The sequence below is a fragment of the Ammospiza caudacuta genome, chromosome 36, assembly GCF_027887145.1.
Source record: "Ammospiza caudacuta isolate bAmmCau1 chromosome 36, bAmmCau1.pri, whole genome shotgun sequence".
NCBI classification, from domain to species: Eukaryota; Metazoa; Chordata; class Aves; order Passeriformes; family Passerellidae; genus Ammospiza; species Ammospiza caudacuta.
Window position 1 is genome coordinate 532,511 of NC_080628.1, and position 23,313 is coordinate 555,823.

Consider the following 23,313-nt stretch of genomic DNA (forward strand, 5'->3'; position numbering starts at 1 on the left):
TAAAATTTTGCTGAAATCTGATTGGGCTACAAGAGGTGAAGGGCGGGATGTCGAGGCGCTCGGCACTCAGCAGAACGTCCTGCATCCACACCTCCGTGATCTACCTCGCTCCCTGCGCATGCGCGTTTAGCAGGCCGCACCCGGAAGCGCGGAACGGGCCCGGACCGGAGCCGGGACCCTCCGGGACCCCCCGGTAACCCCGGACCGGAGCGGGGCCCCCCCCAGGACTCCCTGGTAACCCCGGACCAGGCCTGGGAACCCCCTCCGGTAACCCCGGGACCCCTCCGGTAACCCCGGACCGGAGCCGGGACCCCCCCCTCAGAACTCCTCGGTAACCCCGGGACCCCCCGGTAATCCCGGACCGGAGCCAGGACCCTCTTCCGGTATCCCCAGGACCTCCCCAGGACCCTTGCGGTAACCCGGGGACCCCCCCGGTAACCGCGGACCAGGCCCGGGACCCCCCCGGTAACCGAGGATTCCCCCCCGTTTTCCTCCCGCTATTGCCGGAATTTTCCTGGGATTTAACCCCAAAGTTCCCGGGATTTTGCGCCCCCTCAGACCCCCCGTTATCCTCCCGGTATTCCCGGGATATAAATCCTTTTATCCCCCAAAATTCCCGAAAATTCCCGGGATTTCCTCGGGATTTAAAACCCCGAAATCCGCGGGATTTTCCCTCGTTCTTTCCGCCGGGATTGCCCCAAAATTCTCGGAATTTTCTTGGGATTGAACCCCAAAATTCCTCCAAAATTCCCGAAATTTCCAGAATTTTTCTGGGCTTTACACCCTAAATTCCCCCAATATTCCTCCTAACTTGCCAAAATTTCCCGGAGTTTTTCTGGGGTTTAAATATTTCCCCAAAATTCCCAGAAATTTTCTTGGGATTTAAACCCAAATATCCCCCAATATTGCCTGGATTTAGCCGCCAAAATTCCCAGAATTTTCATGGGATTTAGTCCCAAAATTCCTGCAATATTTCTTCAAAATTCCCAACATTTCTTCGGGATTTAATGCCCAAAATTCCTGGGATTAAATCCCTCAAAAATTCAAAAAAATTCCCGAAATTCTGCCGGGATTTTAGCCCCAAAATTCCCGAAATTCTGCCAGGATTTATTCCCCAAAATCCCCCCAAATTCCCTCAGGATTTAACCCATTCATCCCCACTTTTCTCCTTCGTATTTTTCCCATTTTTCCTTCATTTTCCCCATTTTTACCCCCAATATTCCTGAAATTCCTTCAGGATTTAACCTCTCAATTCCCAGATATTTTCCCTCCTATTTTCCCATTTTCCCCTCCTAGTTTTCCCCATTATTTCCCCAATTTTCTTAATTTTTTCCCCAATTTCCCTCAATTTTTCCCATTCTTTCTTTTCTATTTTCTCTAATATTTTCCCTTTTCCCCTCCCATTTTCCCATTTTTTCCCCTAATATTTTCCATTTTTCCCCCATTCTTTCTCTCCTATTTTTCCCATTTTCCCTCCCAGTTTTCCCCATTATTTTCCCTCCTATTTCCTCTAATATTTTCCCCATTTTTCCCCATCCTTTCCCCCATTTCCCTCCTATTTCCCCTAATATTTTCCTCCATTCTTTCCTATTTTTTCCCCCTCTTATTTCCCAATTTTCCCTCCTATTTTCCCTAATATTTTCCCCATTCCCCCTCCATTTTTTCTCTTCTATTTTTCCCATTCTTTCCCCCATTTTCCCTCCTATTTTCCTTTATATTTTCCCTAATATTCTCCCCAATTCTCCCCAATTTTCCTTCATATTTTCCCTAATATTTTCCCCATTTTTCCTCCTTTTCTTCCCTAATATTTTCCAAATTCTTCCCAATTTCCCTCCATTTTTTCCCTAATATTCCCCCCTTTTCCCTGCTATTTCCCACGTTTTTTCCCCATTATTTTCCTTTTCTCTTTCCTATTTTCCCCCTTCTTTCCCCTATTTTCCTTCTTATTTTCCCTAACATTTTCCCCATTTTTTCCATTCTATTTTCCTCATTTCCCCTCATTTTTTTCCCTAATATTTTCCCCATTCCTTCCCCCATTTTCCCTCGTGTTTTCCCTAATATTTTCCCCAATTTTCCTCCCTTTTTCTCATAATATTTTCCCCAATTTTCTCTCATTTTTTTCCCTAATATTTTCCCCAATTTTCCTCCATTTTCCCCTAATATTTTCCCCAATTTTCCTCCATTTTTTTCCCTAATATTTTCCCCATTTCCCTCCCAGTTTCCCCCGCTATCCCCATGGAGTCGCAGTGCGATTACTCCATGTACTTCCCCGCCGTCCCCTTCCCTCCGCGGGAGTTTCTGGCGGGAGATTCCTCCGGTTACCGCGCCCTGCCCCGCCGCAACCACCTGTACCTGGGCGAGACCGTGCGCTTCCTGCTGGTGCTGCGCAAAAACCCCGCGAACCCCGAGAGAAACCCCGACAGAAATCCCGATAAAAATCCCGATAAAAATCCCGATAAAAATCCTGAGGGAACTCCCGCCCACCCCGACAGAAGCCCCGCCCACTCCGGCAGTGGCACCGCCCACTCCGACAGAGACCCCGCCCACCCCGGCAGCGCCCCCGCCCAGTCCGACAGAGACCCCGCCCACTCCGACAGAGACCCCGCCCACTCCGACAGAGACCCCGCCCAGCCCGGCAGCGGCCCCGCCCAGCCCGGCCGTGGCCCCGCCCCTTGCGGCGGGCACGTGCCGGGCGCGTGGCCGTGGGCGCAGCTCGCCGCGTCGCTCTCGGCGCTCGCCACCGTCACCAGCGGCGACAGCCGCGCCCGCGATGAGGACGAGGCGAACCCCGCCAACGATCCCGGCGAGAATTTCGGGAATTTCGGCAACGCCGAGGAGCCCCGGGAGCCGCCGCCGCTGTTCCGGGAGTGCCGCGCGCTCCTCACGCACTCGCGGGGCCCCGCGGGCGGCGCCGGCCCGGGGGTGAGCGGCGGAACCTTCTGGAATTTCGGGGTCCTTGCGGGTGGGGAGGTTCTGCTTTTCCTGGGATTTTCCCCTTTTTTCCATGAATTTTCCCATTTTCCCGTGGTTTTTCCCATTTTTTCCTTGGTGTTTTCCCATTTTTTCCCATTCCTCCTGTGTTTTCCCTGGTTTTCCTTGGATTTTTCCCATTCCCCCCCCCATTTTTTCCCATTTTCCCACTTTTTGTCCCCATTTTTCCTGGGTTTTCCCATTTTTCCCATTTCCCCCCCCCACTTTTCCTACATTTTTCCTGGTTTTCCCCATTTTTCCTTGGGTTTTCCCATTTTTCCTTGGGTTTTCCCATTTTTCCTTGGGTTTTCCCTTTTCTTTCTTTGTTTTCCCATTTTTTCATGGGTTTTCCCATTTTTCCTGGAATTTTCCCGCTCCCCCTTGAGTTTTCCCATTTTTCCTTGGATTTTCCCATTGTTTTCTTGTGTTTTCCCATTTTCCTTGGTTTATCCTGTTTTTCCTTGGGTTTTCCCATTTTTCCTAGGTTTTTTTTCCATTCTTCTCTCCATTTTCCCTCTTTTTTCCCATTTTTCCTTGGGTTTTTCCCATTTTCCCCCATTTCCCCAGCTCTCCGTGTACAATCCCATCATCTCTCAGGACGAGCTCATTTCCCATTGATGTTCCCCATTTTTCCCCCATTTTTCCCCATTTCCCCCCATTTTCCCCCTGATTTTCCCACTTTTCCCAATTTTTCCCATTTTCTCCCCATTCCCAGCTCCCCGTTGATGACCCCATCATCTCCCAGGATGAGCTCACTCCCCTGCCGATTTTTCCCATTTTTCCCCGTTTTTTTCTCAATTTTTCCCCATTTATTTCCCATTTTTCCCCGTTTTTCCCAATTTCCCTGTTTTTCTCCCCATTTTCCCAGCTCCCTGTTGACGATCGCTCATTTTCCCATTGATTTTCCCCTTTTTCCCCCATTTTTTCCCCAATTTCCCCCATTTTTTCCCCATTTTTTTCCCCATTTTTCCCCATTTTTCCCAATTTCCCTGTTTTTTCCCCAGCTCCCCGTGGATGACCCCATCATCTCCCAGGACGAGGTGATTTTCCCCCTCACCGTGGCCCTGGACCGGCTCCCGCCCGGCACCGCCAAGGCCAAGGTGGGGACACTGGGGACACCTTGGGGACATTGGGGACATTTGGGGACACTGGGGACACCTTGGGGACATTGGGGACATTTGGGGACACTGGGGACACCTTGGGGACATTGGGGACATTGGGGACACTGGGGACACCTTGGGACATTGGGGACATTTTGGGGACATTTGGGGACATTGGGGACACTTGGGGACACCTTGGGACATTGGGGACATTTGGGGACACTTTGGGACATGGGGACACCTTGGGGACATTGGGGACATTTTGGGGACATTGGGGACACACTGGGGACATTTTGGGGACACTTTGGGGACATTTGGGGACATTTGGGGACACTTTGGGACATTGGGGACACCTTGGGGACATTTGGGGACACTTTGGGACATTTGGGACACTTTGGGGACGCTTTGGGGACATTTGGGGACACTTTGGGACATTGGGGACACCTTGGGACATTGGGGACATTGGGGACACACTGGGGACACTGGGACATTTGGGGACACTTTGGGGACATGGGGAATGGGGTGGGGAGGGACCTTGGGGACATTTGGGGACATCCTGGGGACTCGGGACAATGTGGGGACATATTTGGGACACTTTGGGGATATTTTTGGGACAATTTGGGGACATTGGGAATGGGATGGGAAGGGACACTTTGGGGACATCTTGGAGACACTTTGGGGACACTGGGGACACTTGGGAATGGGAGGGACCTTGGGGACATTTGGGATTGGGATGGGGAGGGACCTTGGGGACAATGTGGGGACATATTTGAGACATTTTGGGGACAGTTTGGGGACATTGGGAATGGGAGGAGGAGAGACCCTTGGGACACCTTGGGGACATTTGGGGACACTTTGGGGACTCTGGGAACAATTTGGGGACATTAGGGACACTGGGATTGGGATGGGGAGGGACCTTGGGGACATTTGGGGACATCTTGGAGACACTTGAGAATGGGAGGGACCTTGGGGACACTTTGGGGACACTGGGATGGGGAGGGGACAGCGTGGTGACCTTGGGGACACCTTGGGGACATTGGGAATGGGATGAGGAGGGACCTTGGGGACATTTGGGGACACTGGGGACACTTGGGAATGGGAGGGACCTTGGGGACAATGAGGGGACATCGGGAATGGGATGGGGAGGGACCTTGGGGACACTTTGGGGACACTTTGGTGACCCGCGGTGTCCCCTTGGTGTCCCCAGATCGTGGTGACCGTGTGGCAGCGGGACACGGAGCCCCCGGAGCTGCAGGAGGGGACAGGGACGGGGACAGGGACAGGGCAGGTGACAATGACAGGGACAGGGCCAGGGGGGTACCTGAGGCTGCTCCAGGGCCGCGCCCCCGGCCAGGTGTTCCGGCAGCAGCACGGCGCCTTCAAGGCACAAGGTGAGGTCCCCAAGTGTCCCCAAATTGTCACCTCCCCCTCTCTGGTGTCCCCAAGTGTCCCCCGGGTGTCCTTTCCCCTGTGGGTGCCACCCCCAGGTGTCCCCTCAGTGCCACCCCCAGGTGTCCCGGCAGCAGCACGGCGCCTTCAAGGCACAAGGTGAGGTCCCCAAGTGTCCCCAGATGTCCCCAAGTGCCACCTCCCCCATGGTGCCAGCCCCAAGTGTCCCCAAGGCCACCCTCGTGTCCCAAACCCCTCAGGAACCCCCAAGAACTGTCCCCAACCCCAACTTGGGGACACTTTTGGTGCCACCAAGGTGGGACAAAGCCTCTCAGCCCAGCCTGGTGGCCCTGGCTGGCTGTCCCCAAGTGTCCCCTGATTGTCCCCAAGTGTCCCCTGGTGTCCCCACAGTGTCCACGCTGCTGACGGTGCTGCCACCCCCCCGTGTCCGCTGCCGCCAGGTGACCGTGTCCGGAAAGTACCTGACCGTGCTCAAAGGTGACAGCTTGGGGACAGCTGGGGACAGCGGGGGGGGGCGGTTGGGGACAGCTGGGGACATTGGGGAATTGGGGACATTTGGGGGGGGGTCGGTGGGCTTTGGGGACGATGGGGGGGTTGGGGACATTTGGGGACATTTGGGGGGTGGTGAAAAAGGGGGAGAAAGGGAAAAGGGTCAACCCCAATGTCCCCAATGTCCTGGATGTCCCCACTGTCCCCACTGTCCCCAATGTCCCCAATGTCCCCAGTGCTCAATGGCTCGTCGCAGGAGGAGCTCTCTCTGGGACGTGCAGGTGTCCCCAGTGTCCCCAATGTCCCCACTGTCCCCAATGTCCCCACTGTCCCCACTGTCCCCAGTGCTCAATGGCAGCTCGCAGGAGGAGCTCTCTCTCTGGGACGTGCAGATGTCCCCAGTGTCCCCAATGTCCCCAATGATGTCCCCAATGTCCCCAATGTCCCCAGTGCTCAACGGCTCGTCGCAGGAGGAGCTCTCTCTCTGGGACGTGCAGGTGTCCCCAATGTCCCCAATGATGTCCCCACTGTCCCCACTGTCCCCAGTGCTCAATGGCTCGTCGCAGGAGGAGCTCTCTCTCTGGGACGTGCAGGTGTCCCCAGTGTCCCCAATGATGTCCCCACTGTCCCCAGTGCTCAATGGCTCGTCGCAGGAGGAGCTCTCTCTCTGGGACGTGCAGGTGTCCCCAATGTCCCCAGTGATGTCCCCAATGATGTCCCCACTGTCCCCAGTGCTCAACGGCTCGTCGCAGGAGGAGCTCTCTCTCTGGGACGTGCAGGTGCTGCCCAATTTCAACGCCAGTTACCTGCCCGTGATGCCCGACGGCTCCGTGCTGCTCGTGGACGACGTCTGGTGAGCCTGGGGACACCTTGGGGACACCTTGGGGACACCTTGGGGACAACGGGGGGGCATGTGGGGACACGGTGGGGAGAGCCGGGCACAGCTGTGGGATAATGTGGGGGCACCTGGGGACACTGTGGGGAGACCTGGCGGCAGCTGGGGACACCGTGGAGACCTTGGGGACACCATGAGGACTTTGGAGACAATGATGTGACATTGGGGACAATGTGAGGGCCTTGGGGACAATGTGGAGACCTTGGGGACACCATGAGGACTTTGGGGACAGTGTAGGGCTTTTGGGGACACCATGAGGACCTCGGGGACAATGCTGTGACCTTGGGGACATTATGAGAACCTTGGGGACACCATGAGGACCTTGGGGACAACGTGGAGACCTTGGGGACAATGCTGTCACCTTGGGGACAATGTGGGGACCTTGAGCACACTGTGGGGACCTTGGGGATGCCATGAGGACCTTGGGGACCATGGGGGAGACCTTGGGGACAACACTGTGACCATGGGGACAATGTGAGGACCATGGGGACAATGCTGTGACCTTGGGGACATCGTGAAGACCTTGGCGACAACGTGGAGATCTTGAGAACACTGTGGAGACCTTGGGGACAATGGGGAGAGCTTGGGGACAATGTGGGGACCATGAGGATCTCAGGAACAGGAAGGAACTTTGGGGACAACGTGGGGAGACCGTGGTGACCTTGGGGATGTGACCTGTCCCCGCCGTCCCCCGACCGTCCCCGTGTCCCCGCAGCCACCACTCGGGGGAGGTGCCCGTGGGCGCGTTCTGCCGCGTCCCCGGGTGCCACTCGCGGTGGCCGTGTCCCCTGAGCGCCCTGGAGGAGCAGAACTTCCTGTTCCAGCTGCAGGCGCCCGAGCGGCCGCCCCGCGACGCCAAGGAGGTGAGGGGACACCTGGGGACGCCCGCGTGGCCTCGGGGACGCCTGGGGACGCTTGGGGACATCCAGCCAGGGCCGCCAGGCTGGGCCAAGGGCACTCGTCCTGCCTTGGTGGCACCAAAAGTGTCCCCAGGCCGGGGCTGGGGACACTGGGAGGGCCTTGGGGACACCTGGGTGGCCTTGGGGACACTTGGGGACAACGATCAAGGGCCACCAGACTCAGACAAAGGGACTTGTCCTGCCTTGGTGGCACCAAAAGTGTCCCCAGGTCGAGGTTGGGGACAATCCTTGGTGGTCCCTGGGGGGTTTGGGGTGGCTTTGGGACACTTGGGGACACTGGGAGGGCCTTGGGGACACTTGGGGACAACAATCTAAGGCCACCAACCCCATGCAAGCCCCCCAAGATGCCACCAACCCCCCCTGACGGTGCTGTCCCCGGGCTTGGTGACAGTCCCCGTTGTCCCCGGTGGCCTTGGGGACGTTGGGGACACGGAGTTGACACAGAGGTGACACCGCGGTGACAGCGATGTCCCCAAGCAGGGCCTGGAGGTGCCGCTGGTGGCCGTGGTGCGGTGGTCGACGCCGAAGCTGCCGTTCACCAACAGCATCGTCACCCACTACCGGTGAGTGCCACCTGCTGTCACCTGCTGTCACCTCGGTGTCCCCAGGGCTCCAGAACCTCCTGGGCTGCCACCACCTCGGTGTCACCTCGGTGTCACCTCATTGTCCCCGTGTCCCGCCACCCTCAGGACGTTCTTTGGCTCCTTTCTGGACTTTCCCACGATGCCACCTCAATGTCCCCATGATGTCCCCAAGCCCTCCAGACCTTCCTGGTGGCCCCTCCAAGTGCCACCACCTCCTGTCCCCTCATTGTCCCCTCATTGTCCCAGTGCCACTGCGTCCTTATGGCCCTTTGGGGCTCCTCTGAGGCTGTCAGATGATGCCACCACCATGTCCCCAGTGTCCCCATGATGTCCCCATGATGTCCCCATGATGTCCCCAAGCTCTCCAGACCCTCGTGGTGGCCCCTCCATGTGCCACCACCTCCTGTCCCATCAATGTCCCCTCATTGTCCCCATGTCCCTCCATCCTCAGACCTTCTGGGGCTCCTTCAGAGGTGTCCCCATGATGCCACCTCGATGTCCCCAGTGTCCCCATGATGTCCCCAAGCTCTCCAGACCCTCCTGGCTTCTTCTCCATGTGCCACCACCTCCTGTCCCGTCATTGTCCCAGTGCCACCACATCCCCAGAGCTCTCTATAGCTCCTTCAGGGCGGTCCCCATGATGCCACCACCATGTCCCCAGTGTCCCCATGATGTCCCCAAGCCCCCCAGGCCCCTCCAGGTGCCACCACCTCCTGTCCCATCAATGTCCCCTCATTGTCCCCATGTCCCTCCATTCTCAGACCTTCTGGGGCTCCTTCAGCTGTGTCCCCATGATGCCACCTTGATGTCCCCAGTGTCCCCATGATGTCCCCAAGTCCTCCAGACCTTCCTGGTTGCCCAGAGCCACCTCTCCATGTGCCACCACCACTGTCCCCTCATTGTCCCGGTGCCACCACATCCCCAGAGCTCTCTGGGTCTTCTCTGGGGCTGTCCCCATGATGCCACCCTGATGTCCCCGTGGTGTCCCCGATGTCCCCTCAGGCTGCCGAGCATCCGCCTGGAGCGGCCGCGCTTCGTCATGACGGCCACGTGCGAGTCGCCCGTGGTGGCCCTGCAGCGCTTCACGGTCACCTACACCCTGCTCAACGACCTGCAGGACTTCCTGGCCGTGCGGCTCGTGTGGACCCCCGAGGCCACCGCCGGTGGGGACACCTGGGGACGTTGGGGACATCGGGGACATTGAGGGGATTTGGGACACTGGGGAAATTGGGGACATTGGGGACCTGCAGGACTTCCTGGCCATGCGGCTGGTGTGGACACCCAAGGCCACCGCCGGTGGGGACACCTGGGGACATTGGGGGAATTGGGGACATTGAGGGGATTGGGGACATTGGGGGGATTGGGGACATTGGGGACATTTGGGCACATTGGGGACCTGCAGGACTTCCTGGCCGTGCGGCTCATGTGGACCCCCAAGGCCACTGCCGGTGGGGACACCTGGGGACGTTGGGAATGTTGGGGACACTGGGGACATCAGGGGTATCGGGGACATTGGGGATGTTGGGGACATTGGGGGTATTTGGGGACACTGGGGACCTGCAGGACTTCGTGGTCATCCGGGTGGTCTGGACACCTGAGGCCACCGCCGGTGGGGACACCTGGGGACACTGGGGGGATTGGGGACATTTGGGGACATTGGTGGAGAATCTAAAAGCCCCAAAACGCTCCAAAAACACTAAAAAAAAAAAAAAAAAATCTTGAAATGGCACAAAAAATGCTCTAAAAATCCCTGAAAATCCAAAAAAACTCCAAAAAATTCCCAAAAAAAAAATCTCCAAAAATCCCCAAAAATTCCCTGAAGTCCGTGGAACGTTCTGGAATTGCAGGAAAGTCCCGCGGCTCCCTGGACTCCGTGGTTTGCCACACGCCCCTGACCAACCTGGGCTACTCCCGCAAGGGCAGCGCCAGAACCTTCCGTGTGGCCTTCCAGGCGCTGCGGGCCGGGCTCTTCGAGGTCAGTGCCACCCCCTGTGCCACCTGTGCCACCTTCTGTGTCACCTCAGTGCCACCTCTGTCACCCCTGTGCCCGTTATCCCCATCGTTATCCCGTTCCCAGTGTTCCCAGTATCCCCAGTATCCCCAGTATCCCCGTTCCAGGCGCTGCGGGCCGGGCTCTTCGAGGTCAGTGCCACCCCCTGTGCCACCTGTGCCACCTTCTGTGTCCCCTGTGTCACCCTCAGTGTCACCAGTGCCACCCCTGTCCCTGTTATCCCCATTATCCCATTCCCAGTATCCCCAGTGTTCCCATTCCAGTCTATTCCTGGTTGCCAGTGCCCCTAAAGACCCCCGTCCCAGTCCCTCCCAGTAATTCCCAGTACATTCCAGTACTGGGAGCCCTCCAAGTGCTCCCAGTGTCCCCAAAACCCCATCCCAGTCTCTCCCAGTGCCCAAAAAATCCCTCTCAGTAACTCCCAGTACATCCCAGTGCCCCCAAACTCCCTCCCAGTCCCTCCCAGTGCCCCTAAAACCCCAGCCCAGTAACTCCCAGTTGGTCCCAGTGCCTCCCAGTACATTCCAGTGCCCCAAACACTCCCTCCCAGCCCCTCTAAAACCCCATCCCAGTAACTCCCAGTCCTTCCCAGTGCCTCCCAGTGCCCCCAAAACCCCAGCCCAGGAACTCCCAGTGCCCTCCCAATACATCCCAGTGCCCCCCAAAACTCCCTCCCAGTCTATCCCAGTACATCCCAGTGCCCCCAAAACCCCTTCCTAGTCAGTGCCAGTAACTCCCAGTGCCCCAAACGCTCCCTCCCAGTGCCTCCCAGTGCCCATAAACCCCATCCCAGTCCCTCCCAGTCCCTCCCAGTGCCCATAAACCCCATCCCAGTCCCTCCCAGTGCCTTCCCAGTGCCTCCCAGTGCCCATAAACCCCATCCCAGTCCCTCCCAGTCCCTCCCAGTGCCCATAAACCCCATCCCAGTCCCTCCCAGTGCCTTCCCAGTCCCTCCCAGTGCCCATAAACCCCATCCCAGTGCCCCAAAGCTCCCCCAGAGCTCCCTCCCTGTAACTCCCAGTCCCTCCCAGTCCGTCCCAGTGACTCCCAGTCCGTCCCAGCTGTCCCAGCACATGAAGCTGAAGCTGCAGTTCACGGCCAGCGTGAGCAGCGCCCCGGCCGAGGCGCGCCCCGTGTCCCGCAAGAGCAGCCCCAGCTCCCCGGCCGTGCGCGAGCTCGTGGCCGGGCTCGGCCGCTCCCAGTCCTTCTCCCACCAGCAGCCGGCGCGGAGCCACCTCATGAGGTACTGGGAGGGACTGGGAGCGACTGGGAAACACTGGGAGGGGCTGGAGGGGGACTGGGAGGCACTGGGAAACACTGGGAGGCACTGGGAGGCACTGGGAAACACTGGGAGGCACTGGGAGGCACTGGGAGGGACTGGGAGGGACTGGGAGGCACTGGGAGGGACTGGGAGGGACTGGGAGAGGGACTGGGAGGCACTGGGAAACACTGGGAGGCACTGGGAGGGACTGGGATGAGGTTTTGGGGTACTGGGAGGGGTTTTGGGGGCACCGGGAGTTACTGAGAGAATGTTTTGAGGCTCTGGGAGGGAACTGGGAGGGACTGGGATCAAACTGGGGGGGGACTGGGAGGGACACTGAGGGTACTGGGAGGGACTGGGGTGGTTTTGGGACACTGGGAGGAACTGGGATGTGACAAAGGGATACCAGGGGTAATGAGGTTACTGCTGCCTTGGGTGACACAGGTGACACTGTAGGTGACCCGAGAGTGACACGGGTGACACACAGGGACACTGAGGCGACACCAGGTCCGGCAGCGTCATGGAGCGCAGGGCCATCACCCCGGGGTGACACAGGGACACTGGGGGTGACACAGATGACACTGAGGTGACGCTGCTGTCACTGTCCCCAGGTCCGGCAGCGTCATGGAGCGCAGGGCCATCACCCTGGGGTGACACAGGGGGTGACACAGGGACACTGGAGGTGACACAGAGGTGACACAGGTGACACAGGTGACACTGCTGTCACTGTCCCCAGGTCCGGCAGCGTCATGGAGCGCAGGGCCATCACCCCCCCCGTGGGGTCCCCCGTGGGCCGCCCCCTGTACCTGCCCGCAGGTGACAAAGCCGTGCTGGCCCTGGACAAGATCGCCAAGAGGGAGTGCAAGGTGCTCGTGGTGCCACCCGTCAAGTGACAGCCGGGGACAGCGGGGGGACAACGGGGGGACAGCAGACGGACAATGGGGGGACAGTATGGGGAGAGCAGGGGACAACATGGGGACAATGGGGGGACATCGACAGGACAGCGAGGGGACAATGGGGGAGAGCAAGGCACAGCGAGGGGACAGCAGGGGACAGTGTGGGGACAATGAGGGGACAGCGGGGACAGTGTGGGGACAGGGTGAGGACAATGGGGACATCAAGAGGACAGTGAGGAGACAGTGACAAGACAATAGGGGACAGTGAGGGGACAATGGGGACAGCGTGGGGACCCCACCGGGACAGTGGGGCCAGCACTGGAACCTTGAGGACATCTTGGGGACATCATGGGGACACTGCTGGGATGGCACTGGGGTGGCACAGACAGCGCTGGGACTCTGGGGACAGCTTGGGGACACTACTGGGACAGTGGGGACAATGCAGGGACCTTGGGGACATTGTGGGGACATTGCCAGAGTGGCAGCAATGGCTCTGGGACAGTGGGGGCAGGGGGACAATGGGGACAGGGCCACCCCCGGTGTCCCCAGAGCCTCAGGGCCACTTCCAGGACCTTGGGGACCTTGGGGACAGGGACCAAGGGGACAGGGCCACCCCCAGTGCCACCCCCAGGACACTGGGGACAAGGGGGACAGGGCCACCCTCAGTGTCCCCACTGTGCCAGGGCCAGGGACCAAGGGGACAGAGCCACCCCCAGCTTGGGGACACTTTGGGGACATTGAGGACAATGGGAGGGGGTCACTGCCACTGCCACGTGCCATGGAGGGGACCTTGGGGACAATTTGGGGACACAGCCTGGAGCCGTGCCCGCATTTGGGATTTTGGGGACATTTGGGGACATTTGGGGACATTGGGGAAGTGTCCCCGAGCCAAAGCGTGGGAGGGGATGGGAGGGGCCTGCAGTGCCACCCCCGGGTTGGGGACATTGGGGACAAGGGTGGCACTTGTGTCCCTGTTATTTATTGCCAATAAAGAGACCTGGATGTCACCTGGTGTCACCTGGATGTCCCCAAGGGTGGCCTGGGTGTCACCTGGAGGGTCTGGATGTCACCTGATGCCACCTGGATGTCCCTGGTGTGTCCTGGATGTCCCCTGATGCCAGCCGGGTGTCCCCAGGGAGGTCACAAAGCCACCAGAGCCGCCCTCGGACGCCGTTTATTGTCCCCACAGGGGGGATTTGGGGACACTTTGGGGACAGCAGGAGGGGGGACGGGGCGGCGGTGCCACCTCCTCCTCCTCTGGGGACACTTCGGGGACACTTTGGGGACATTTCTCACACGGCCACCGGCTCCTGCACGTGGTGGTGGCGCTTGACCACGAAGAGTTTCTGTCCCGAGACGGTGACGAGGAGGGAGTGCTCGCCAAACACCACTGGGGACAACGGGGACAATGGGGACAGGGCCACCTCAGTGTCCCCAGAGCCACCCCCAGTGTCCCCAGAGCCACCCTTGGTGTCCCCAGGGCCATCAGTGACAGTGACAATGACAGGGAGTGCTCGCCAAACACCACTGGGGACAACGGGGACAATGGGGACAATGGGGACAGGGCCACCTCAGTGTCCCCAGAGCCACCCCCAGTGTCCCCAGAGCCACCCTTGGTGTCCCCAGGGCCATCAGTGACAGTGACAATGACAGGGAGTGCTCGCCAAACACCACTGGGGACAACGGGGACAATGGGGACAGGGCCACCTCAGTGTCCCCAGAGCCACCCCCGGTGTCCCCAGAGCCACCAGGGACAGTGACAATGACAGGGAGTGCTCGCCCAACACCACTGGGGACAATGGGGACAGGGCCACCCCCTGTTGTGGGGACACTTGGGGACATTCTGGGTCCTTTGGGAACACTCGGGGCCATTTAGGACCATTCTGGGGACACTTGGTGACATTCGGAGCCTTTTAGGGGACATCTGGGGACATTTGGGGGCCCTTTGGGACCATTCTGGGGCCATCTGGGACCACCCTGGGGCCACTTTGTGTCACTTGGGGGCCACTTTGAGGCCACAAGGGGACATTTGGGGCTCTTGAGGGACACTTTGGGTCCATTTAGAGCTACTTTAGGGCCATTCAGGGATATTTTGGGACCTTTTGGGGCCTTTTAGGGCCATTTTGGGGCCTTTTAGGGGCCATTTTGGGGCCTTTTAGAGCCTTTTGAGGCCATTTTGGGGCCTTTTAGGGGCCTTAAAGGGGCCTTTTGGGGCCTTTTAGGGCCATTAAGGGCAATTTTGGGGCCATTAGGAGCCAGTTTGGGGCCTTTTAGGGGCCTTTGGAGGCCATTTTGGGGCCTTTTAGGGCCATTTTGGGGCCTTTTAGGGCCATTTTGGGGCCTTTTTGGGGCCTTTTGGGGGCCTTTTAAGGGCCTTTTGAGGCCATTTTGGGCTATTTTGGTGCCTTTTAGGGCCATTTTGGTGCCTTTTAGGGGCCTTTTAGGCCATTTAGGGCCATTTAGGGCAATTAAGGGCAATTTTGGGGCCATTAGGAGCCATTTTGGGGCCTTTCAGGGCCATTTTGGGGCCTTTTAGGGCCATTTTGGGGCCTTTTAGGGGCCATTTTGGGGCCTTTAGGGGCCATTTTGGGCCACTTCAGTGCCTTTTAGGGGCCTTTTGAGGCCATTTAGGGCCAATTTGGGGCCATTAAGGACCATTAAGGAGCCATTAAGGGGCCATTAAGGACCATTAAGGGCCATTAAGGAACATTAAGGGCCATCAAGGGCCATTAAGGGGCCATTTAGGGGCCATTAAGGGAAATTTTGGGGCCATTTTGGGTAATTTTGGGGCCATTTAGGGCCATTAAGGGCCATTAAGGACCATTAAGGGGCCATTAAGGGGCCATCAAGGGCCATTAAGGGCCATTAAGGACCATTAAGGACCATTAAGGGGCCATTAAGGGGCCATCAAGGGCCATTAAGGGGCCATTAAGGGCCATCAAGGGCCATTAAGGGGCCATTAAGGGGCCATCAAGGGCCCATTAAGGGCCATAAAGGGCCATTAAGGACCATTAAGGGGCCATTAAGGGGCCATTTAGAGGTCGTCAAGGACCATTAAGGGGCCATTAAGGGGCCATCAAGGGCCATTAAGGGCCATTAAGGGCCATCAAGGGCCATTAAGGGGCCATCAAGGGCCATTAAGGGGCCATTTAGGGCCATTAAGGGTCATCAAGGGCCATTAAGGACCATTGAGGGGCCATTAAAGGGCCATTAAGGACCATTAAGGGGCCATTAAGGGCCATTAAGGGGCCATTAAGGACCATTAAGGACCATTAAGGGGCCATTAAGGACCATTAAGGGGACATTAAGGACCATTAAGGGGCCATTAAGGGCCATCAAGGGCCATTAAGGGGCCATTAAGGGCCATTAAGGGGCCATTAAGGGCCATTAAGGGGCCATCAAGGGCCATCAAGGGCCATTAAGGGGCCATTAAGGGCCATCAAGGGCCATTAAGGGGCCATTAAGGACCATTAAGGGGCCATTAAGGGCCATTAAGGGGCCATCAAGGGCCATCAAGGGCCATCAAGGGCCATTAAGGGGCCATTAAGGGGCCATTAAGGGCCATCAAGGGCCATTAAGGGGCCGTTTAGGACCATTAAGGGGCCATTAAGGGGCCATTAAGGGTCATTTAGGGCCATTAAGGGCCATTTGGGGGCCATTAAGGACCATTAAGGGGCCGTTTAGGACCATTAAGGGGCCATTAAGGGGCCATCAAGGGCCATTAAGGACCATTAAGGGGCCGTTTAGGACCATTAAGGGGCCATTTAGGGGCCATCAAGGGCCATCAAGGGCCATCAAGGACCATTAAGGGCCATTAAGGGGCCATTAAGGGGCCATTAAGGGCCATTAAGGAACCATTAAGGGGCCGTTTAGGACCATTAAGGGGCCATTAAGGGTCGTTTAGGGCCATTAAGGGCCATTAAGGGGCCATTAAGGACCATTAAGGGGCCATTAAGGGCCATCAAGGGCCATTAAGGGGCCATTAAGGGCCATCAAGGGCCATTAAGGGGCCATTAAGGGGCCATCAAGGGCCCATTAACGGCCATAAAGGGCCATTAAGGACCATTAAGGGGCCATTTAGGGGCCATCAAGGGCCATTAAGGGGCCATTAAGGACCATTAAGGGGCCATTAAGGGGCCATCAAGGGCCATTAAGGGCCATCAAGGGCCATTAAGGGGCCATTAAGGGGCCATCAAGGGCCCATTAAGGGCCATTAAGGGGCCGTTTAGGACCATTAAGGGGCCATAAAGAGGCCATTAAGGGCCATTAAGGGCCATTAAGGACCATTAAGGACCATTAAGGGGCCATTAAGGGGCCATTAAGGGCCATTAAGGGGCCATTAAGGACCATTAAGGGGCCGTTTAGGACCATTAAGGGGCCATTAAGGGGCCATCAAGGGCCATCAAGGACCATTAAGGGCCATTAAGGGGCCATCAAGGGCCATCAAGGGCCATCAAGGGCCATTAAGGGGCCATTTAGGGGCCATCAAGGGCCATCAAGGGCCATCAAGGACCATTAAGGGCCATTAAGGGGCCATTAAGGGGCCATTAAGGGCCATTAAGGAACCATTAAGGGGCCGTTTAGGACCATTAAGGGGCCATTAAGGGTCATTTAGGGCCATTAAGGGCCATTAAGGGGCCATTTAGGGGCCATCAAGGGCCATTAAGGGGCCATTAAGGACCATTAAGGGGCCATTAAGGGGCCATCAAGGGCCATCAAGGACCATTAAGGGCCATTAAGGGGCCATTTAGGGGCCATCAAGGGCCATCAAGGGCCATTAAGGGGCCATTAAGGGCCATCAAGGGCCATTAAGGGGCCATTAAGGGCCATTAAGGAACCATTAAGGGGCCGTTTAGGACCATTAAGGGGCCATTAAGGGGCCATCAAGGGCCATCAAGGACCATTAAGGGCCATTAAGGGGCCATTTAGGGGCCATCAAGGGCCATCAAGGGCCATTAAGGGGCCATTAAGGACCATTAAGGGGCCATTAAGGGCCATTAAGGGGCCATCAAGGGCCATCAAGGGCCATTAAGGGGCCATTAAGGGGCCATTAAGGGGCCATTAAGGGCCATCAAGGGCCATTAAGGGGCCGTTTAGGACCATTAAGGGGCCATTAAGGGGCCATCAAGGGCCATCAAGGACCATTAAGGGCCATTAAGGGGCCATTTAGGGGCCATCAAGGGCCATCAAGGGCCATTAAGGGGCCATTAAGGACCATTAAGGGGCCATTAAGGGCCATTAAGGGGCCATCAAGGGCCATCAAGGGCCATTAAGGGGCCATTAAGGGGCCATTAAGGGGCCATTAAGGGCCATCAAGGGCCATTAAGGGGCCGTTTAGGACCATTAAGGGGCCATTAAGGGGCCATTAAGGGTCATTTAGGGCCATTAAGGGCCATTTGGGGGCCATTTAGGGCCATTAAGGGGCCGTTTTGGACCATTTAGGGCCATTTTGGGGCAGTTTTGGGCTATTTTGGGCCATTTTGGGATCATTTCTCACCCGAGAGGCGCCGGAAGGGCGGCTCGTGGCAATGGGGCCATTGTAGGGCAGTTTTGGGGTAATTTTTGGCGGTTTTGGGGCCGTTTCTCACCCGAGAGGCGGCGGAAGGGCGGCTCGTGGCCGCGGGGCAGGCGCAGCCCCAGGGCCGTGGCCACCAGGCCCTGCAGCACCGTGGCCGTGTGCTCGTCGTTCTCCAGGTCCCCCGAGGACTGGGGAGAGAAAATTCCACGTTTGGGGAACCCCAAAATGTTGGGAATTCTCAGGGAGAAACCTCAAAAAATTTGGAGGAGCCCAGAGGGGCAAAAATGAAAAAAAAAAATGCAATAAAACCATCCCGAAAACCACCTGGGAGCTCCCAATCTTCAGGGACCCCTCCCCAGTTTTTTTTCCCCATTTTTTTTTTGGTGTCCTTTCCCCAATTTTTGGATCCCACTCCCTCTAATTTTTAGGGACCCCTCCTCCAAGTTTTTAGATTCCACTCCCCCAATTTTTAGGGACCCCTCCCCAATTTTTAGGGACCCCTCCCCAATTTTTAGGGACCCCTCCCCAATTTTCCCCCCATTTTTTGAATCCCCCTACCCCCAATTTTTAGGGATCCCTCCCCTCATTTCTTCCTCCCTCCTTCCCCAATTTTTCCCCCAAATTTTGAGACCCCCTCCCCCAAATTTTCTCCTCCCCCCCCCCAATTTTATCCCCCATTTTTTTGGTCCCCCTCCCCCAATTTTTAGGGGCCTCTTCCCCCCAATTTTCTCCTCCCTCATCCCCAATTTTTGGATCCCCTTCCCTCCAATTTTTGGGTTCCTTTCCCCCGAGTTTTTAGGGACCCCTCCCCAGATTTTTTCCCCCATTTTTTTGGGACCCCCTGCCCATTTCTAAGGACCCCTCCCTCCCCAGTTTTTTCCCCAATTTTTATGGACCCTTCCCCAATTCTTTCCCCCATTTTTTGGACCCCTCCCTTCCCCAGTTTTTGGGGACCCCTCCCCAAATTTTGGGGCCCCCTCACCGCCAGCACGGCGCCGTCGCTGATGACGAGGTACCCGGCCTGGGCCGGCACCCGCTCCAGCCCCTGCGTCAGCGCCGCCGTCTGCAGCACAAACCAGTGCGGACCAGTAGGGACCAGTACGGACCAGTATAAACCAGTGCGGACCAGTATAAACCAGTGCGGACCAGTAGGGACCAGTATAAACCAGTACGGACCAGTATAAACCAGTACGGACCAGTATAAACCAGTGCGGACCAGTAGGGACCAGTACGGACCAGTATAAACCAGTGCGGACCAGTATAAACCAGTACGGACCAGTATGGACCAGTATAAACCAGTACGGACCAGTATAAACCAGTATGGACCAGTATAAACCAGTATGGACCAGTACGGACCAGTGTGAACCAGTACGGACCAGTACAAAGCAATATAAACCAGTATAAACCAATACAGAGCGCTACCGACCACCATAAACCAGTACGGGCTGGTTTGGGCCAGTGACGTCACAGGAGGGACCCCCACCAGTGACCCTCAGGATCTGCTCCAGTACAAACCAGCATTAACCCACTATAAACCAGTATAAACCAGTATAAACCAGTATAAAGGGATACGGGCCGGTGGCATCCCAGTAAGCTCCGGTAACGCCCAGAGCCTTCCCCCAGTGACCCCCCCAGCTCCCCCCAGTGACCCCCAGTCCCTCCCAGTCCCTCCCAGTCCCTCCCAGTCCCTCCCAGTCCATCCCAGTCCATCCCAGTCCCTCCCAGTCCATCCCAGGCCCCCCCAGCTCCCCCCAGTCCCCCCCAGTTCCCCAGCCCAGCTCTCACCATAGCGACGCTCCCGCTTCCTGTTCCGGTCACGTGACTCTGCCCTCAGTGCCCGCCCCTCCCCCTTATTGGTTCAGAGCTTCTTTCGTCACCGACGCGCCCGCCAATCAGCGCAAGCTCCAGCATCACGTGACTAAACTCCATGGTTTGGGAGACCGGAAGTGGCGCTCAGTCCTCCAGCGCGCTCTCCATGGTTTCCTCCATTAAACCGGAAGTTCCGCTCATTCCTCCACCGCTTCTCTCTACGGTTCTTCTGCAGAACCGGGAGTGACGCTCAATCCTCCAGCTCCCATCTCTATCGCCCTTCAGTCCTCCAGCTCCGCCCCCGCGCTCCCAAAATGCCCAAATTTGGGCAAAACGGCCCAAAAGGGCATCAAAAAATGGGAATTTCCCTCCCCCCCACCGCCACCGCCATGATGGGCACAAGGCCACAGCTGAGCACTGCCATGGTGGCCACGCCCATCCTCACAGGAGCCACACCCATCCCCACGGTGGCCACGCCCACCCCACCAGTGGCCAAACCCCAGCCCCACGTGACCACTGTCATGGCGGCCACGACCTGTGGTGACCACGAGTCCTGGAAACCATGCCCGTTCCCACGGGACCCACGCCCATTCTCATGGTAGCCACGCCCACCCCAACACTAGCCACACCCACCCCAAGCAGCCATGCCCATCCCCATGCTAACCACACCCATCTCCTCTGTAGCCACGCCCATTTTCACACTCGCCACGCCCAATCAGCCACACCCACCCACACCATAGCCATGCCCATATTTACATTAGCCACGCCCACCCCAATTTATATTGCAGTTTTCCATTGTAGCCGCGCCCACTCTCACATTAACCACACCCACCCCTGCCATAGCCACACCCACCCCATTGTTCTTGCCCATTCCCATAGCAGCCACGCCCACCCCCAGATCAGCCACGCCCCCAGCAGCCACGCCCTCCTTTCCCCAGTGGGCGTGGCCACGACGCAGGCAGGGGCGTGGCCAGGGCCGTTTCCGGGGTTTATTCGTTCGCTGCCGTCCAATCACGAGCCCGGCGGGGGGAGGGGGGAGGGGTGGGAGCGCCCCGCCCCCCCGCCCCGCCCCTCCCCCCCCATAAATCCATATTTATAGAATTCCGTATTTATAGCCCCGCCCCCTCCCCGCGCGCGGCCCCTCCCCCACCCCGCCGGGCTCGGGGGGGGGGGGATGGGGGGTGGGGGGGGATGGGGGGAGGGGGAGGGGCCCCCCCAGGCCCCGCCCCCCCTCAGTCGTCGATGCAGATCACCTCCCCCCCCCGCGGCTCCTTGCGCTGCTGCTGCTCCAGCGCCTCCGCCTCGCGCTTCACCAGCACCGCGGGGCCGTTCGAGGCTGGGGAGGGGGAAACGGGGGCGTCAGGGGGGCACAGGGACCCCCAGACACCCCCAGGGACCCCCACCCACCCATGGGACCCCCACCCATCCATGGGACCCCCACCCCCATCAATGGGAGCCCCTCGCGCTTCACCAGCACCGCGGGGCCGTTCGAGGCTGGGGAGGGGGAAATGGGGAGGGTTAGAGACCCCCAGGGACCCCCACCCACCCATGGGACCCCTCCCCACCCAATATCCCCATGTTTTTGTCCCCCCCAATGTATGTTCCATTTTTGGGCCCCCCCTCAAAGTCTCATTTTTGCCCCCCAACGTCCCTGTTGTCCCCCCCCACGATGTCCCCATTTTGTGACCCCTCAATGTCCCCACTGTCCCCGTTGTCCCCAATGTCCCCACTGTCCCCGTTGTCCCCAATGTCCCCAGTGTCCCCAATGTCCCCATTGTCCCCGTTGTCCCCAATGTCCCCGTTGTCCCCAATGTCCCCATTCTCACCAGAGATGAAGGACCCTGGTGGCATCTGGCTGTAGTTGGCGCCCCCGGGGTGGGGGAGGGCTCCGGCCGGGGGGGTCCCGAAGGTGCCCCCGTAGCTCGGGGGGGTGGCGTAGGGACCCGGCGGGAAGCTCTGGGGACAGCACAGGGACACGGGGTCACCCCCCAGTGTCACCTCCTGGTGCCACCCCCCCCCGCTGTCATCTCTCTCTTGTCACCTCCAGGGGTCACTGCCCGGAGTCACCTCCCAAGGTCACCTCCAAGGGTCACCCCCCAATGTCACCTCCTGGTGCCACCCCCCAATGCCACATCCCGGGGTCACCTCCTGGTGCCACTTCCTGCTGTCACCTCCCAAGGTCGCCTCCCACTGCCACCAAAGCCACCCCCATGGCCAGGGGGGGGGACATCCCCAAACTACTGAGGAATGTCCCCAGAGACAAGGGGGGACAAGGGACATTCCTGGGGCAGTGTGACAATGCCAATGTCCCCAGGGCAGGGTGGCAGTACCCATGTCCCCAGGGCAGTGTGGCAGTGTCCCCAAGGTGTCACTCACGGGCGGGGGGTGGCTCTCGGTGCCCTTGCTGGCCAGGCGGCTGAGGATGCCACAGGGGCAGTGTGACAGTGCCGATACCCCCGGGGCAGGGTGGCAGTGTGACAGGGGCACAGTGTGGCAGTACCCATGTCCCCAGGGCAGTGTGGCAGTGTCCCCAGGGTGTCACTCACGGGCGGGGGGTGGCTCTCGGTGCCCTTGCTGGCCAGGCGGCTGAGGATGCCGTGGGGGCAGTGTGACAGTGTGACAGTGTGACAGTGTGACAGGGTGGCAGTACCCATGTCCCCAGGGCAGTGTGGCAGTGTCCCCAAGGTGTCACTCACGGGCGGGGGGTGGCTCTCGGTGCCCTTGCTGGCCAGGCGGCTGAGGATGCCGTGGGGGCAGTGTGACAGTGTGACAGTGTGACAGTGTGACAGGGTGGCAGTACCCATGTCCCCAGGGCAAGGTGACAATGCCAATGTCCCCAAGGTGTCACTCACGGGCGGGGGGTGGCTCTCGGTGCCCTTGCTGGCCAGGCGGCTGAGGATGCCACAGGGGCAGTGTGACAGTGCCAATACCCCCGGGGCAGGGTGGCAGGGGCACAGTGTGACAATGTCCCCATGTCCCCAAGGTGTCACTCACGGGCGGGGGGTGGCTCTCGGTGCCCTTGCTGGCCAGGCGGCTGAGGATGCTGCGCTCGCTCATCTGCAGGCGCGCGGCGATGGGGGGGATGCGGGACAGCGTGGCCGGCAGGCGCGTCACGTCCGCCTTCATGTCGCTCAGCAGCTCCTCCAGCTGGTTCAGCACTGCCCGCGGGCACAGAGAGAGAGAAAAAGCCCCGTCAGCACCGCGGGGGCCTGCTCGCAGCTTACTCACAGCTTACTCGCAGCTTACTCACACCTTACTCACAGCTTACTCACATATTATTCATGGGGAGGGGGTGGGTGGGAGATACTCACGTGAGAATGGGAGGTGGGAAGAGGGAGGGGGAGGAGGTGGGAGCTACTCAGGGGGTACTCAGAGCTTACTCAGGGTTGCAAGCGGGCAGGGGAGGGGGCATGCGCAGGGGGAGGGGGTGTGAGTAGGGTGGGGGTACTC

At 58.6% G+C, this 23,313-nt stretch overlaps 3 protein-coding genes across 5 annotated transcripts in view; 1 reads left to right on the top strand and 2 right to left on the bottom strand.

Moving 5' to 3' along the window:
- Positions 1-145: 145 nt before the first annotated feature.
- Positions 146-12,541, top strand: TRAPPC14 (trafficking protein particle complex subunit 14). 3 transcript variants are annotated; one of them, XM_058822993.1, is made up of 12 exons: positions 146-2,922; positions 3,975-4,070; positions 5,278-5,461; positions 5,871-5,957; positions 6,420-6,466; positions 6,650-6,822; positions 7,580-7,727; positions 8,265-8,347; positions 9,371-9,531; positions 10,216-10,343; positions 11,441-11,622; positions 12,377-12,541. In XM_058822993.1, exons 1-12 carry the CDS (start codon positions 2,236-2,238, stop codon positions 12,531-12,533), a joined length of 2,133 nt encoding a protein of 710 aa, XP_058678976.1. In that variant the 5' UTR covers positions 146-2,235; the 3' UTR covers positions 12,534-12,541. The 3 variants fall into 3 exon arrangements, with proteins under 3 accessions (XP_058678976.1, XP_058678978.1, XP_058678979.1); XM_058822995.1 differs by lacking the exon at positions 6,420-6,466 and having other exon boundaries at positions 6,702-6,822; positions 8,262-8,347; XM_058822996.1 differs by lacking the exon at positions 6,420-6,466 and having other exon boundaries at positions 6,702-6,822.
- Positions 12,542-13,696: 1,155 nt separating this feature from the next.
- On the bottom strand, positions 13,697-19,896 carry LAMTOR4 (late endosomal/lysosomal adaptor, MAPK and MTOR activator 4). Its single transcript, XM_058823003.1, has 4 exons — positions 19,840-19,896; positions 19,037-19,117; positions 18,125-18,242; positions 13,697-13,926 (listed from the first exon to the last, which is right to left on the bottom strand). The coding sequence occupies exons 1-4, from the start codon at positions 19,840-19,842 to the stop codon at positions 13,829-13,831; spliced, it is 300 nt and encodes a 99-aa protein (XP_058678986.1). The 5' UTR covers positions 19,843-19,896; the 3' UTR covers positions 13,697-13,828.
- Positions 19,897-21,003: 1,107 nt separating this feature from the next.
- Positions 21,004-23,313, bottom strand: part of CHD3 (chromodomain helicase DNA binding protein 3) — a 47,949-nt gene continuing 45,639 nt past the window's right edge. Inside the window, 3 exon segments of the mRNA XM_058823004.1 lie at positions 21,004-21,199; positions 21,690-21,819; positions 22,858-23,021. Coding sequence (XP_058678987.1) covers positions 21,096-21,199; positions 21,690-21,819; positions 22,858-23,021 — 398 coding nt within the window. The 3' untranslated portion in view covers positions 21,004-21,095.